General features: G+C 41.4%; 2 protein-coding genes across 11 annotated transcripts in view; one reads left to right on the forward strand and one right to left on the reverse strand.

Annotated features, from left to right (window-relative positions):
* Positions 1-32: 32 nt before the first annotated feature.
* Positions 33-15,985, reverse strand: Rad51ap1 (RAD51 associated protein 1). Of its 7 annotated transcripts, none has more exons than XM_021248073.2 (9): positions 15,821-15,985; positions 14,927-14,976; positions 13,421-13,562; positions 10,976-11,085; positions 9,133-9,219; positions 8,505-8,654; positions 6,480-6,644; positions 3,494-3,626; positions 33-1,257 (listed from the first exon to the last, which is right to left on the reverse strand). In XM_021248073.2, exons 1-9 carry the CDS (start codon positions 15,835-15,837, stop codon positions 1,236-1,238), a joined length of 876 nt encoding a protein of 291 aa, XP_021103732.1. In that variant the 5' UTR covers positions 15,838-15,985; the 3' UTR covers positions 33-1,235. The 7 variants fall into 7 exon arrangements, with proteins under 7 accessions (XP_021103732.1, XP_021103731.1, XP_004869424.1 ...); XM_021248072.2 differs by having other exon boundaries at positions 33-1,260; XM_004869367.4 differs by having other exon boundaries at positions 3,480-3,626.
* A 316-nt stretch (positions 15,986-16,301) lies between these two features.
* The window catches only part of Ferry3 (FERRY endosomal RAB5 effector complex subunit 3), a 34,369-nt gene continuing 33,410 nt past the window's right edge, over positions 16,302-17,260 (forward strand). For 2 of the 4 annotated variants that reach the window (XM_021248069.2, XM_004869365.4), the window contains exon 1: positions 16,302-16,789. The gene's annotated coding sequence lies outside the window, so the exon portion shown is untranslated. The remainder of the gene's footprint in view (positions 16,790-17,260) is intronic. The other 2 variants (XM_021248070.2, XM_021248071.2) reach the window with 2 other exon arrangements.

Here is a 17,260-nt window from a genome sequence, read left to right on the forward strand (position 1 = left end):
AAAATATGCACCAGGAAAGAGTACACAACAGCAACAGGCAAGTGCTTTTAATCATGAATCAAAATTACTCATTTCATGTTAACACATGTTTCCATAAAGCAAGAACCGAGTATTATACATTTTTTTAAGGTCAACAACTGATTTTCTTTACTAAAAAGTGATCAGAGGCAGGCTGAAATTCTCACTATTACTAGAAAATATTCATTACCATTTTTATTCATGATTCAAACTGAAGTTTCCTAAAAAGCTCTATTATTTAATACCATAAGAAAGACAACTACATATTTGACAGCCAGTCTTTAAAGCACTGGCTTAATATAAAGGGACTACTTTAAGAAACAGCTTCTTGGGCCGGGGATTTAGCTCAGTGGTTCCACCGCCTGCCTCGCAAGCTAAAGACCCGAGTTCGATCCCCAGTACCAAAAAAAAAAAAAGAAAAGAAAAGAAACAGCTTCCCTTTGGTTGTGTCTACAACAGAAAGACTAACATTCTTTGTAGCACTCTTCTTTTATCAGGAATTGCAGACAATTAGAGACAAGTGGATGCAATGCTATCAAAGAAAAGATCATTTCAAAGCTTTCTCACTTTTATTTAAGATTTTTGACAGTGAAGAATTTGTAAAATGTCATTAAATTCTATTTGCTACACAATAACCATCTATTTCCAAATAGGGTATACAATCCATAGTACAGTAACCATTTAAATATGTAAAATAGTTCTAACTCTTACTGTAAGATTGGACAAAATACAAAACATCCTTGCAATAAAACTGACAATGTAGCTTAATAGCTTATAGGATTTCAAAAATGCCTCTGAAAGAAATGACAGTGGCCATAAATAGACAGCTAGGAAGGAACATCACACCGCGAGAAGACACGGACTTCTCCATGTCACACTGCCAGCACTTAATGGCAATGACTTGTGATACATAAGAAAATACAGTTTGCTCTTCAAAAGGAATGAAATGAGACCTCCTGAAGTCCTGAAGAGCTTTTCAGAGAACATAACCTTAAAATGGGAAAGATCATTTATACAACATGTTAAAGGATTCCCTTATATTACAATACCCTCCTCAACTATAAACACAAATCAAATTCTCCCAAACATTTCTTTGTCACCACACTTGGCTACTAGTGGCATTTGGATGCAGAGGTTTAACTCGTGCCAATCTGGATAAGCCAAGGCGGAGACTCTGACTGGGGGACTTAACGGCCATGCCTCCCAGTGGGCTGCTGTCATGGCTGCCACTTCCGGATGCTGCTGAAAAGAAAATGTAAGACGTGACACTGATAATGTCAGAAATCCTTTAACAAAGATTAATCAGAAAGAAGAAAAAAATAGTTAAGCATCACTCTGCTTTCCAGAGTCTGTCAAAGAATAAACTAAATCAAAAGAGTGGCAAGTACTAAAGAGCAAAAAGTATACAAGTCAAACATCCCTCATGTGAAAACGCAAGCCCTGAAACACGTCGGGCCTGAAGTGTTCCGGGTTCAGGGTGACCAGTCTGTAGTGCCTATCTTCAGCCATCCTGAGACCAAGACGATGAACCAAGACCTAACCATGACAACTGAGGGAAGGAGGCTGGGAGCAAATGACGCTGCTGTACCTGCACACACATGTACCCAAGTACAACTGTCAAGGTAACAGAAAAACCTAACGTATTTTTAAAAGTCTCCCAAGTTTTACAGGTACTCCCTGAAAGTGTCAATTTTTAATTATTAAAATAAAAATTTAAATGGCACATAATTTGCCCTCATTACCAGTGAGACTTCAGATGTCATAGCTGCATTTCTTGGGGGGCTGCTATGTATACGCCCCTTGCTCATTTTCCCTTGGGGTCTTGGCCATCTTCTCTTATTGTGTAAGACAAGTAACACACTGGTGAGCTCTCAGACACGATTTTTGGTCCATATGGTGTTAAAAAAAAAAGGTAAAATTTTAAAAGTGAGGTTTCACATTAAAATCTGATTTCTAGCTTCTATGGATCCAGTCTGGAAACACCAGGCCCACAACCCTGCATGCAAACCCAGAAACAATCAGATGGACTTGGGCAGCTCTGTGTCCTCCCAGGGGGTGAGCTTGCGTCTGGTGCATACCCACTTGGGTCTATCGCAGTGTCTGCTTCACTAAGTGCAACCCTTGCCTGACCACGTACGAACCCTGGAGCAGGCCACTGTCTGCATTATGACATTAACTCTTCACCCATCATTTCTGTAATCTTATCATTTCTTTCATTGAGTAACCACTAATTGTTCTCAGAAACTCTTTGAATGATGTGCTATCACTGTTTCAATAACCTACCTTTCCTTTCCCCAAAACTTTTTTAAGTCCTTATTAAAAACTGTAGAATTTTTAAACTGGGAAGGACTTTAAAGATGGTATTAGTCCCTGATATTTCCAGTGATGAAATGAGGATTGAGATGCCCTGCATGTTCATGCAGCCTCACCACCAAGGCTAATTCCATGTGCTAATACTGGTCACTGCCTGCAGTGACCCATGTGGGCCCATCAAGAAAGGTCACTCAAAAGGAGCAAAGTAAACGTGCTGGGTTGGGAAGGATGCCAAGAAGCAAAGGGGACAAATGAAGACAGACATGCCAGACAGGAAACTGACAGAAACCCAGACAAAAGAAGACAAACAATGTGTAGAAGAGACAAAAAATGGATCCATTTCACTGAAGCAGAGGGTTCATTTAGTTGGAGAGAAGTAGATACAGGACTAGTTGGGAAGGCAGCAAGTATGTGGGCCTCAACTAGGGTTTTTATTATCATCAAGAAGGTAAAGTCCAAGGAACTTTTAAAGGATTGGTGAGACTTGGCTGTGAATTCAAAAAAAAAAAAAAAAAAGTTTATAACAGCCAGAGGGCTAAGTTTGCTCAGACATTCATTAAATGCCTGAATTGCCGTGGATAGGCCTTAAGGCTTCGGTGAGCAGGTGGGGACCAGCAGGTCTTGAGCAAGATTCACTGGCAGAAATGTACGTATCAGGGGCCCCAATGCTCACACTCCTCGACACTGCATACTAGCAGGAACGCTTTTAAAGGGACGCCGTTAGGCAGAATAAAGAGACAAAGCAAGGGCTCTCAAGAGAGAGAAGTGCCGAGAATTTCATCCGACTTCTGGGGGATGACCCACACATTTCTAAAATAAGGATGTTTGTTTTTATTACAACCTTATTTATAAAGAAAAAGTTGTGGGCCGGGGATTTAGCTCAGTGGTTTCGCCCCCTGCTGCACAAGCACAAGGACCCAAGTTCGATGCCTGGTACCAAAAAAAAAAGAAAAAGAACAAGTTATATACAACCTGACTGCCTAATAATAACAGTGGTTAAATGGTAAATAAGTGGAGCAACTAAAAACAGTGGTTTTGAAGACTGTGCAGTAATATGGGAAACGCTCCTATGTAACATTCATTAACCAGCACAAACTTCACCAGTAGGGACTTGCTAAGACCCTGCCTGGGACTGTAATGCACTGTACCTGGTGGGACCCACTTTGGTCTCCTGCGTTCAGCTGAAGGACTGCGGATCTGCAATGGTCTCCAAGTGGCCTCTGAAGAAGAAACCTCCTTTTGTGAGGACTGGGATTCTGATTTGATTGTAGCTGGAGAAGAGTCTACTGCAGCCACTTATTTGAAAAAAGTACATAAAGAAGTCTGTCACATAGGAAGATAAAGTTCAAGTGTAGCATGTTTGTGTACAAATTGCAGTTTCATCATCTTGTGAAAAATTAACAAGGCAGTATCACAAACTTGATGAACTCTATTAGACAGTAAACATTTATCAAAAGCCTAAGAATAGCCATCTTTTATGAGCATTTACAGGCCAGGCAATGTAACCTCACGTTTGTTCCCTTTCACCCTTTACAACTTCAAGGCAGACGATGCTGTGCCCACTGTTAGATAAGGAGACAGAGCATAAAGCAATTTGCCTGTGCTCTGACAGCTGGTGTCTAGGCTGGAAGTACAAAACAGGGCTGACTCTGAAGTCTGTACTGAGGACACTACACAAGTGTCTCATCAGGATGTGTCAGCGAGACAATGTCACAGTAGGCCCTTATGCTCCTGGCACTGGACTCAGGGGGGGAAGGAGAGAACAGGTCTGCATTTAAGGCAACTTGCTAAGTAAGGGGCACGCCGGTCTGGGGCACGGAGGGAGGGAGGGAGGGAAGTCACAGGCAAGTGGGGAGATGGCTGAGCCAGGCCAAGGCTGAAGAGCTGAGGGAAGTTTTCTAGGCAGAGGAGCAGTGATGTGAGAAGTTCAGGGCCAGTACTGTGGCAGGGATCTTGAGGTCAGAAGGTGGGAGAGTCAGTCGGGCAGTCATTAGGCAGAGCTCTGCAGGCCGTGCACAGGGGTCTGGAGGGCGAGGGTGGATTAGCACAGGGTATAAACCCACATTCAGATAAGGCTCGCTTTTGATACCTAAGCAGTCTCTAAGTGAGTATGAATGGGAACAATTTCACAGCATAGTCTTCCTAATGTTATACCTGTAGCCCACTAGCCAGGCCCTGTCCAACAGAACTGTGTGTGACAGAGACATCTCCTGTATTTCGTGTTGTCCAACATGGTAGGCACATACACTGTTGTTCCTTTGTACTGGAAATGTGACTAGCAAAACCGAAAAGCTGAGTCTCAAATTCTAATTTCAACCTGAATGTAAAACAGCCACATGGCAGTGGCTACCACACTGAACAACACTACTGTCAAAATTTCACTATCAGAGAAAAATAAGGTGTGCTGGATAAGACTCTCAAAGGCTACCAACACATTATTAGTGGGACTAAAAATATAATCCACTTTCCTAATTTTTAATCTTACTTAACAAACTTTACTTCCAATATTATATATTAATGTCCCTTATGAAGCAACTTGCTCCAAAATATATAGAAAAGGCTTCAAATGGTAAATTTCTACTTGGAAACTGAACTTTCATTTTGAGTCTATCTTAGTGAAGAAGCACAAAAATCTAGAGGAAACATAAAATATAATCATACTGTTAATGACTTTTTCACATTCTATCTGATAGTAGGCAAAATAATGGCCCCTGGAAGATGCATCTGTACCCTAAACTCTAGAACATGTGCATGTTTTCTACATGACAGAGGGCTCTGCAGATGTGACTGAGTTAAGGCTCTGGGGAGGTTCTCCTGACACTGCCTGGAGGAGTGCAGTGTAATCCTCAGGCCCTCCTAAGTACCTAAAAGTGACAGTCAGAGTGCCATGATGTAAGACAGACAGATGGACTGGGCCGTGAGCCACGGCACGCAGCCGCCCTCCAAAGGCTGGAAAGGCCGGAAGTGGATTCTCTCCCAGGGGTTGGGCAAAGGGGTACAGCCCTGCAGACAGCTGGATTCTGGCCCCTTTGCACATTTGGCCTTTGGAACTCTAAAATACAAATACATGTTCTTTTAGGCCACTAAGTTTGTGGTAATTTATTATAACAGCAATAGGAAATCAATAGTGAAAACATATTTTACCTCTAAAAGTTCCTACGTTTAAAATCTAATTTGTGGAAAGCTCCTAAATTTGTCAATAAATTTAAAAGACATTCTGATTAAAACCTCATTAATTCAAACTAAGAGCAGAAAATATGTCTCAGTATTTAAAATATGCTTCTTGGTATTCAGCACCATGTTATTAAGGATGAGAAGAACTCTTATTTAAACAAAGTCTGAGTAAGGAAAATTTTAGTTTCAAATAAATATGTATTAAAAAACTAAAGCAGAAAAATTTGTACCAATAAGTAAAACAAATTTAGTAAATGAAAGTTGTATTTTATAATTATTGCCCAGAGTGGTGGTGCACATCTACAATCTCATCACTCAAGAGGCCGAGGCAGGAGGATTGCCGTGAGTTCAAGGCCAGCCTGAACTACATAGAGAGGCCTTGTCTCAAAAAACAAAACCAAAAAACCCCCATAATCTATCATACATCATGAATTAAAAAATATCATAACTTCTTTAACAACAAGAAACAGGTATTCCGTTTTCAAGTCTTCACAAATTCCAAAAGTTACACTATAAAACTGTCTTGTAACTGGATCTATTTTGAGCAGAAAGTATCCTAAACACATGGCAAAGGCACTCTCATATAAAGACTTGGTCAAGCATGAAAGCAAGAACTAAAAATCACGTGAGCGTCCTGCTTAACTTGTCCAGAGAACATGTGCAGCTACAACTGAGTGGACAGACCTGGGCGTGTAAGAGGCAAGACTTCCGACCAACACTCGGCCTCTCAGGCCTCAGCTCCCCCGCTGCCAGCGTGCAGTGAGTGCTCCGGTGGGTGGCAGTGAGCTCAGAGGGCATCAGACACACTCAGTGCAGCACTGCAATGTGGCTCAGCATTCTCAGCTGTTTCCCGCTCCCCGCCCCTATCTTGCTTTCTTTTATATTTGATAACATTAGCAAAATGTTAAAGAAAAATACAGCAAACACAGAAAACACATTTCCTTATAAAATTAAGTGTTTTGTACCAAGCTTACCCAAAGCATTACATTTGGATTTAGATTTCTTCTCTTTCTTTTCTACTGGGGATTTTACCTTCACTTCTTTCTTTTTATTTTCTTTTACTTTACTTTTTGGCACAGTGAAGTCTTCCTCATTATCTTCACTCTCATCAAAATCAGAGTCATTTTCAGAATAGTCACCTAAAACAGATTACACACTTTGTTTTAAAAAGTGAGGCTTCTGTGGCTTCATCTGCAGCTTTTGCACCAGGTCCCTGTGTATTGAGCAACACCATTTCCGGCAGCGGAATGCTGCAGTGTTCAAACTGTGGGAGTGCATTCCGTACTTGCCCCTCCATTTACCTCCTGTGACCTCAGGTCACTAACTTCAGTGCCTCAGTTTCCTCAAAGAAATGGGGATGGCTATACAATCTACTTCCTAGGCTGTTGTGCAGATTAAATTATATGTACATATAAAGCATTCAGAAAAACATCTGGCATATACCAAGCAAAACGCACTCATTTACTATTACGACTGCCATTCTAATTTCCCATCAGTAATCTTTATTTCATATCTGATTTCATCCCAGACGTTCCTCTATTTCCCACAAGTTCTCTGTACTGCATGGGCTGATATAAACCAATGATATACAGTGGACTGAGTTACAATCAGCCTTACATACGAACAAACTGGGTTACGACCGGAATTTTGGTTTTAACTTAGGACCAAAGTCTTGCTTGAGTTGTGACATGAATGCCAGCCTTTCCTGTGTGGAATTAACTGAGAAATCCTGGGCCGATGTCTCTCCGAGGACACTGAGATGTGCCTGTAAGAAAGCGTGCCCTAAAATATACAGGAGAGAGACCTTGAAGGCTGTGTAGGGCCTGTGGTTGGCACCGTCACTGTAGCATCATCCCTCTCCTGGAGCACTGGATGTTCTCCTAACTCCTATCCCCACTTTTGCCCTTGCTCAACTTAGCTGACTATTTTCAACCTACTAGCCTTAGTGATCCTTTAAAATTTCAAATAAGATTAGGTTTGCTCCTTTCCAAATAACCCGTGACCTACCAGGTCCTACCTGAACTTGCTTCTTCACTAGTTTCATCTTCTACCAGCTTCCCCTTCCCTTACTCAGCTTCAGGCACAATGGCCTCAATGCTCCTTCACACACAAAGCACTCCTGCCTCAGAAACTTTGTAAGTGCTGTCCCCACCATGGAACTTTCCCACATCTCCATATGGCTTCCATCATCAAATATTACCTCGAGAGAAGCCTTCTCTGACCACTGTACCTAAAATAACAGCCCGTACTTCCATGCCACACTCATCGTACAGCCCCTAACTGGGCTTTCTCTTCCTTGTAGCTCTTGTCACGGTACTTCATGTATCATGTGATTACATCTGTATCCCTCACTAGAATTTAAGCTCAATTAGGACAGGAGCTGTTCTGTTCATGACTGTACCCCTCTTCCCTGGTATGTAGTATACATATGTTCTCAAATATCTGTTACAATTGAAAATACAGTATCTGATCTGGTAGAAATTATATTACAATGCTCTGCTGAGGTCAGTATGTTTTCCTTTTGTCCTAATTTGTGTCTGAACACAAGAGTCATAATAAAATACAGGTTTCACTTTCAACTCAAAATACTTCCTGAGTTTCTACCACCTGCAGAAAAGTCACCCTTCTTGGAGGGTCTGTGACACTCCACACTGGTGTCAGCCTGCCTCTTTAGGCATTCTGAAGCCCTCTGCCCAGCAAGACTCACTAAACAGGGATTTGTGGGTCAACATGCATTTGTCCAGTTCATATACCCTTCTACGAGCCACAAATGCCATTTTATTCTTAGTTTGTTTAAATGCTTATTTTTCAAGGCATGGCTTAAAGGTTTCCTCCTAGAAACTTCCCCCAAATGCCACAGCTGAATGTAACTGTCCTATGTGTTTCTCAAGACTGCATACTCCAAAGGATTATTAGCATGGCGCTTTGCACACATCGAAGCCCTCCAAGAACCTCACTGACTTCCCGCAGAGGGAGCTTTGCAGCAGGGCGTAACTCACCGCTTAAATCGCCTGGCTCGGTGTCATCAGCACTATCGCCATCACTGCCTTCTGAGCCCAACCTCCTCTGCTGAGCCACAGCTTTAGTTGATGCTTTTCTTTTCCCCTGGACACCACGGGCATCACCTTCCTCGGTTATCTTGTCCAAATCTTCGGGAGGCATAAACATCAACAGAAAGCCTTTTGTGGAAGCTCACATTCCAAGACGCAGAGCAGAGGGTATAACATGGGCTGCCTCTCCCCACCCAGGTCCATCCCTCCCTCCCCTGCTCCTAGTTATGGACTAGAGTCTAGGCTGGTTCCGGCATAGTACGTGAGTGCCCTGGGTACAGATCGGATAAGGATAAGCCCAAACCCAGACAGACTCTTTCCCCAAGGATTTTCACAGTGGAGCTGGAGGACAAAGCCCCTTTCTCCAGTGGTCAGCTGCTGTAGATCAGAAGCCACAGATAGTCATGAAGAAAGCGGGTTTGTAGTTAGAAAGAACAAGACTAAAACACAAAAGAACAAAGGCAGGTGGTGGAGAGTCCTGACACACTTAAAAACCTTGGCCTAGTTATAGTTCCTAGAATTTAAACAAAGTTAGAAAACAGCATCGTGGACAAAATTATGAATATAAAAAACTTACCTAAATAATCAGCAGCTACGCTGCAATTAGAGATATGCAGAGATTTATTCATTATTTCTGTTTTACTGTTGCCATGTTTTTCAATGTCTACATGTAAGGAATAAGAGAGAATTCAGATGTACTTTGTGAGTGTGTGAGTGTGTGTGTGTGTGTGGTACTGGGGAGTGAATGTAAGACCTTCACACTAAGCGACATCCCTAGCCCTTTTTGCTTTTTATATTTTGAGACAGGGTCTTACTAAGTCGCTAAACTGTCCAAACTAGGCTCAAACCTGTGATCCTCCTGTCCCAGCCTCCCACCATGCTGGGATTACAGGCCTGAGCTACCACATCCAGCTTCAGATATACCTTAGTCAAGCAGTATCTAGAAACAGATTAGTGCAAAAAGTGTAACAGCACTTAGACACTGACATATGCTCTGAAACCCAAACTACCACAGTGACATTTACTTAGAGAGACCAGGAAAACTTGGGCTCTAAGCTCAGATTCACACCCAGGCTCTAACCATGTAAACTGCCCCTCTTGTCATTATGCTTTAGCCAGGCTTGTGTGCTGGGGGCTTGGTTCCCACTGCAGCAGTATTTGGTGGGGGCTCTGAGAAAGTGATTGGACTGTGAAGGTTGTAACTCCATCAGAAGATGAACCCACTGAGTTCACAGCTCAATGGGCTAGTAGTAGGCGGGAACTAATTGAACGCAGGTCACTGGGCAGGCGGCTTCAAAGGGCATATGTACTTTGTCCCAGCTCCACCTTCTCTGGCTTTTCCTCCCCTGCTTCCTGGCTGCCATGAGGTGAGATGCTTTCCTCGGCCATGCCTTTCAGCCATGACATTCTGCTTCACCTCAGGTGCACAGCAGTGGAGTCAGCCAACCATGAACTGAAACTTCTGAAACCATGAGCCAAAAGAAAGCTTTCCTCCTTTTAAATTGTGTATGTCAGCTATTTTTCTCACAGCAATGGAAAGCTGACTAGCACATCTAAGAGTTAATTTCCTCATATATAAGATTATTACCGGAGAATAAATACCAATCTCATGATATTTGGGCACTTTAGTGGCCAATACATAGGAAATAGTCAATATATATTATCTGTCTCTTCTCTGTAGACAAATCCATGCTTTTATAACATTAAGTTCTCTGCACCCATTACAATGAACCTGAAATTATCCCATTTTAAAAATGTTATTTTTATTAGTACATGATTGCAATACATAGTGACTACATTCATTGTGGGGAGTTGGTACATGTACATAACACATCTTAATTCTTTTTATGTCCCCTTCCCCTCCCTCCTCTCCCAAAATTTTAAAAGGCCTTTAAGTCACCATATTGGTATAATCCCCATGCTATAAAGTGCATTATTCAATGAGAAGTGGTACTTTTAAGAAACTCTCAGAATATACTGTATAATACCTTAGAGATGGATTTCACTTTCTCAATTTTGGATATATCACAATTGTCTTTTGAAGTTTGATTACTGATAACTAAAATCTTTTAATTTTAAACAGCAGGCAATACTGACTTAAAAAACAAACATCCCACTTAATTCCCTAAGGAACAGGCTAAAATACACCCCCAAAATAAGAATTTAAGTCAAAACAATTTAATCCAAGAACTTTAACAACTTGAGTATATTTTCGAGGAATAATTTGTCTTTCCAGAATGTCAATATTAACATCTGCTACACAGATGCCAGAAAAAAAATGAAAGGAGAAAACCCACAGGGAACTCTACAATCCATTTATAGTTCAAAATATTCAAATTTTATTCTTTCCCTCTGTAAAGGGCCATCCAAGAAAATTACTACAAAAGGGCTTAAAGGTAAATATATAGAAAACACCTTACTTTTATCTGGAGACTTCTGCACATCATTGATGACCACTGGGTGGTCCTTCACTGATAAAGCAAGAGCAGCTTCTAAGCCTCTCTGGAAGATCTTGTCATCTAAAGCCATTCTAAAATAGACACACAAGTAACAGTGAGTTTTTAAAAATGTCAATCTCAACTAAAGAGCAAAGCCTGAAAGTTTTGTGTATTACTGTTTGAGTTGTTAATCTCAGAGAAACGTTTTTAAACAATAATCATCAGCATTAACTGACCATTGACAATAAAACTCCCAAAACATAACAATGTCACAACAGGAGCAGCATGTGCCTTTGCCCTTACTGTGACCTTTAATTGTAATGTCTCCCTTTTCCGTCAGTTCTATACAGGAAGCACCTCCTCCTCTAAGACAAGCTTGCTTTGAACACTGCTTCCACTTACAAGTCTTTCTTGACCTCACCTACACCTCTTTCACAGATATTATAGCCCTGATAATTAACTTTTAAAAAATCTGGTCCTAAAAAAATAAAAATAAAATAAAAATCTGGTCCTCTCAATCCAGATTTTAACAAATAATTTACTGCATTTACCATGCACAAGGCACTGCACTAGCCGAATATCAAAAAAGTACCCTCTGGGAGTCTGCAGCATAATGAGGTATGTGGAGAAAAGAAGACATACTGGTATTTATACCATATAAGTCAGATTATAATCAATCTCCTATTCAGGTTGGTCAAAAGTGCCACTGAACATAAAAAGATGAAAAATCAAAGCCATAAGAAAAAGGTTACGTAAAGGAGGAAGCTCTGAAATGCACCTTGAAGAATTTATTATTTTTAAATAACAATTTTGTTTATATGTATTTCACATACCCTAAAATTTGCCATTTTAGAGTGTACAATCCAACAGTATTAGGTGAATTCAGAGTTGTGAAACCATCATCATAATCTACTTTTATAACATGTCCACTACCTCAAAGAGAAACGTCATATCCTTTAGCGGCCATTATCACTTACCCATCTCCCAGCTCCTAGCAATTACCAATCAAATTTCCATTTCTATGGATATGCCTATTCTGGGCATTTCAAATAAATGGAATTATAAAATATGTGGCCTTTTGTGTCTGGTTCCTTTTACTCAGCATAATGTTTTGAAAATGCATTCATGTTGCAGCATGTATCAATAGTTCATTTCTGTGGCCAGTGCAATTACTACATTATTAAAAATGTATTCATTCATCAGTTGATAGGCATTTGGATTGCTTCCAGTTTTGGCTATTATGTTTTGTTGTTGGGTTTTTTTTTTTTTTGGTACCAGGGATTGAACTCAGGACCCTGCCCGGTGCCACTGAGCTAAATCCCCAGCCCAGTTTTGGCTATTATGAATAATGCTATGAACACTCATGTACAGGTTTTTGTGGGGGCCTATGTTTCTAATTTCCTTGTGCATACACCTATGCATATACAACCTAACACTCTGAGAAACTTCTGCAGTTTCTCAATTTAGTTGCACCACCCTTCAGCTATGTATGAGGGTTCCGTTTTTTCCATATCTTCATTAAAACTTGTTATTGTCTTTTTGATTACAGACATGGAGCAGTTGGAAAGTATTTCACTGTGGTTTAGATTTGCAGTTCCCTGACAGCTAATGATGTTACATATCTTTTTATGTTCACTGATTATTTTATGTATCTAGAGAAAGGTTTATTTAAATCATTAAGCACATTTTTAATTGGGTTACCTTTTACTGTCAACAATTCTTTATACACTTTGGATGCAAATCTCTTAAGTTATATGATCTGCAAACACTTTTTCCCATCTAGGGATCGTAGAAACTCAGGGCCGGGGATGTAGCTCAGTGGTGTGATGCCTGCCTGGCAGGCACAAGGTCATGAGTTTGATCCCTGGTATTCCCCGCCCCAACCCCCGAAACTCAAAAACAAAATGAGCAAAAATTAAAGTGTGTGACATGGGATAAGCTTCTCTATCCTACCATTCTACCCATTTCCTCTCCATATTATAAGTTTTGGGTCTCATAGGACTTCTTTCCCTTCTCTTCCTTCTTGACATTAATGAGACTCCAGGGTTTGTCTAGACACTACAGGAGCTTCTCACTGCTGGACAAACAACAAGGTAAGAAAAAATTATCTTTTTTCTGGAGAAAAACACATGGCTTTAAGTTTTAAAAACTGTTCTTACAAGTGGAATTATAAACAAATAGTCTTGTAGGATTTAAGGACTGCAAAGACAGGTGCAGAGTCTGTGTTATTGTTTTAATATTTAAATAGATACGCTTTTTTGTTCGTGAATTTTTCAAGTCAGAAAGGGTTTAATAGTATGTCTCTGTTCTCTGGCATGTACTAAATAAAATAAAGCCTATTACTCGCCTTAAATTCTAATTTAAACCAAAAGTTTGAAAATGTGTCTCTTTTAAGTGAACACAGCTAATGTGTGTCCTGACACTCACCTTTTGTTGGGGGTTTTCTCTTGTAGTAGAATGTCTTCTCTCTCGACATTCTTCAAGTTAGGTTTCGGTTTGTCTCGTTTTAATTCTTTTGGTGTTATTCTGGATTTCTTGCTTAAAGGTACAGTTGCAGAAATAAAATCATCTATTCACATTTGAAAGAAAAAGAAAAGAAACTGATTTTCTTAGTTGAAATGTTCTACAGTATGTTTGTGTTTTATAGGTTAGCAAACTTCAATTTTCAATGTAAAAATCATTATGGTGCTGTCTTTATTCTCATTCATCCATTTCAACTCTTTTAAAAGAGAAACTAAAGCCATTAGAAAAAATGTTCCAGTTTTATCACAGGAAGAAGGGGAAGGAAATGATTTTTAATGAAACAAACATCCTTTTAAAGGCACATTACCTCTTCCTAACGCATTAATCAAGGAAAGTAGGAAACATGACAGGGAAAAAGACAGTGGCTCCTTCGAGAATTTTTGTTTTTAGTAACAGTGGCATTTTGTCTTTCCCTTCTTACAATCTGACAAAAGTACAACAAAAGTAGCTACAAAGTAACTTCTTAATTTCTGGAAAGGAACTTCTTTTCCAGTCCATTACTGTTTCTCACAGGGTTTTCTGTCCTACCAGTTCTCAACACTGTTGTTCTCGTGACACTCAACATAAAACTGCTGCTGTGGCTTTATTTTATTATTATTATTTTGTTTGTTTGTTTGTTTGTTTGTTTTGAGACATGGTCTTGCTATGTAGCCCAGGCTGGCCTTGAACTCATGGTGATCCTCCTGCCTCAGCCTCCTGAGTGCTGGGATGACAGGTGCGCACCACCTCCAGTGCTGCTGTGGCTTTTAAATGTACATCTGACACACATATGCACATGTTCTGGGTCCATGTTGCCTTAATCACATACTTTAGCATTTATAAACACGTGGTCTCTTTTGTGCTTTCCCACATACGAATATGATAACTTACAACTTTGTACACCTCCCACCCTACCCAGGATCCAGAACACAACCACTAATTTATAATACCTCACGACAGGTGTAACAGAAAAATAGAAGCTATATTTGTACTACTTTCTGCCCAAAGCAAAGCATTCTTCTGAACCCAAGGATCACTAAAATATTTGAGTTATGTAGAACTATGGTGGTCAGGGAAAGAAACGATAAAGGCAACATCTAAGCTGGAAGTGTAGCTTAGTGCCAAAGCACTTGTGTGGCATGTGAGGCTCCAGGTTCCATAACCAGCACCACAAAAAAAAAAGGAAAAATATTTCAAAGTATACCAATCTAATCTGATGTTATATTTCTCAAACTTCTGGATAAAAGTTCTCTTAACAGCAGAGACAAACATGTAATCAAGATGACATAGCTTAAACTTCATCTTTCTTCACAGTCTTATTTCCCCAGATCTATCTCACATGCAATTGGGAAAATGCTAAATATTTAAGCTATACATGGCATGTAAATAATTTTCCAAATTCTTTAAGCAAAAATAGGAAGCTCTACTTACCATCGCTATCAGAATCCTCAAACTGTGAGTAATTGACTGGTTTCTTATTTCTGTGAGCAACATAAAAATTTCCCATTAATACAAATGCTCATTTCTTATATTTGTTCCTTAAGGCTGTTAGTTTTTAACAAACAAATGTGTTTAGATTCTCTTAAAAATACTTAAGTCCTAAATATGATCTGCATTTTACAACGGGGACTCATCATTAGCTAAGTTAAAACTATACCCACTACAGAAAAAAATTAACTCAGATAACTCATTAGGGATAATCCACACAATTAACAATTACCATTTATATGCTGTTTAGTTGCTCTTGTGTTCTAGAAACTCCTGCTTTATATGTTCTTTTGTTTTATGTTGCATTCTGTCTTCCTTATTACATTACAAACGTCTAGACCACGGGTGGCGAATCTGTGGCACGCGTGCCGCCGCTGGTTGTTGTATCACTGCAAGCTCGAAAAGGTTCGCCATCGCTGTTCTGACACTAAAAACTATTCTTAGAAATTTCTCCAAACTATCAAACGTGTTTTTATTATTTATTTGTGTTTGTTTGTTTGTTTTGGGGGTTCCAGGGATCGAACTCGGGACCTGGCGCTTGCGAGGCAGGCGGCGGCACCACTGAGCTAAATCCCTGGCCCCCTCAAATGTGTTTTTACACAACGGACAGGAGAAAAACAGTGAGGGCTTTGCTTCTGCCACAAGCAGTGAAGCTTCACGTTAGGTTAGAAGGCGCCAGAGCCGCACCGAGGCAAAAGCGGTCCCGCGCCGGGGCGGGAAGCGGCGACCGCTGGGGACGCCCATCCCGCCCTCCCGACACGCCGCCGCCCGGTCCGAGTGTGGGCTGGCTAGTACGTCCGCCCGCTTTCCCCAACCCGGGACGGCCCAAACAGTCACCTCGCAGGCCGCACCATGTCCCGTCCTCGGCGTGAACCCGCAACTGCAAGTGCTCCTCTCTGCAGCAACGGCGGTTTCAATCCCGCCTAAAAACAGACGCGGCGGGCTCCACCCCGCTGCCGATGGCCGTCCAATCACTGCCAGCCAGCTTGCGGCGGCGCATGCGCTCTGAGAAGGGCGCGCTTGGTCACGCCCCTCGAGAGGCACGCTTTTCCGCATCCGGTTGCCCAGAAACCAGCCTGTCCAGAACCCAGTTTGTGTCTTCCCACTGCACTTTCGTTATAGCAGCGGATTTGGCGCTTACTCTGAAATGCGCAGTAACGGTAGAAGTAGATTTTATTGAACCTTTCAAATGATTAAAGGTAGACTAGAATTAATAGGCACTTGGAGCTAGGAGTTTTCTACACGGTGCTCAAAAAGAATAAAAGATGGGAGTGAATCTGCTGAGGCGGATCTTCTGGCTGAAAACCAGCCGGCAGGTCAGCTGACGCTCCTCGCTGCAGGCCGGGACAGTTCCGAGAGCGCCGGCGCTTCCGAGCGAGCGGAGCGCGGGAGCCCACGCCCCAGAGCGGGGAGCCGCGGCGGACTGAGCCCTCCTGGTGAAGACTCGGCCCCGACCCGGCTGGGCTTCTCGGCCGCAGTCTGCCTGGTGGCTCAGACTCACGCTCAGCCCGGCTGGCTGTAGGGGTTCGGTCCCGTCCCTCTGATTTTCACAGCTGCTAAAACAGACAAGACGTCAGGATAGACCGTCACCCGGAAAAAGCGAGCGGAGGCTGATGGGGCCGAAGTATCAACTTGTTGAAACACAACAGAACTGAGTGCCGAGCTGATTGAAACAGACTGACGATTTGGTTGACCGAAAGTGATTGACCCAAACTACAGTAGACCATTGGAAACTCAGATTTCTGCAGCGTTCAGTCCTCTGCTACAATGCGTCTTTACCACTTCTGATTTTATCGTGTACACTCGGTAGCCCGTCATTTTTATACTGTCATTTCTTTAGATAGCTTATTTTGTTATCGCGGGCTTCCATTTATGATTATCTTATGCTTGTCGCTTTATTAATTATTTTTTTGGTTGATAATTAGGACAGACCTTCGAGCTAAATAACATTTTCCTCAATTGACAGTTGTTCAGCAGCAAGTGAATGGCAGAGTCAGCCACTTGAATGACGGAGCTGTTTATTAGCTCTTGCCTTTGTATTCATAGCATCCTGCCTAGCACATAGAATACGACAGTTCAGAATCCTTCTCATTTGGAGTGAACAGTTTTAATAAGAGTAAGAAATACAGCGTGATAGGCACCATGGTACAGATAAGTACAGGCTATGAGAACTTGTAATCGGACCCAGTTGGGGGACCCAGTAGAAAGTTGGAGCAGGCTCCATGGGGACTGTCTAAACTAAGACTCGAAGAGCAAGGAGCTGCTGCCCAAGAAAAT

Source organism: Heterocephalus glaber, unplaced genomic scaffold, assembly GCF_053883595.1.
Source record: "Heterocephalus glaber isolate CG9 unplaced genomic scaffold, H.glaber_assembly_v1.0 deba00001444, whole genome shotgun sequence".
In the NCBI taxonomy this organism is placed as follows: Eukaryota; Metazoa; Chordata; class Mammalia; order Rodentia; family Bathyergidae; genus Heterocephalus; species Heterocephalus glaber.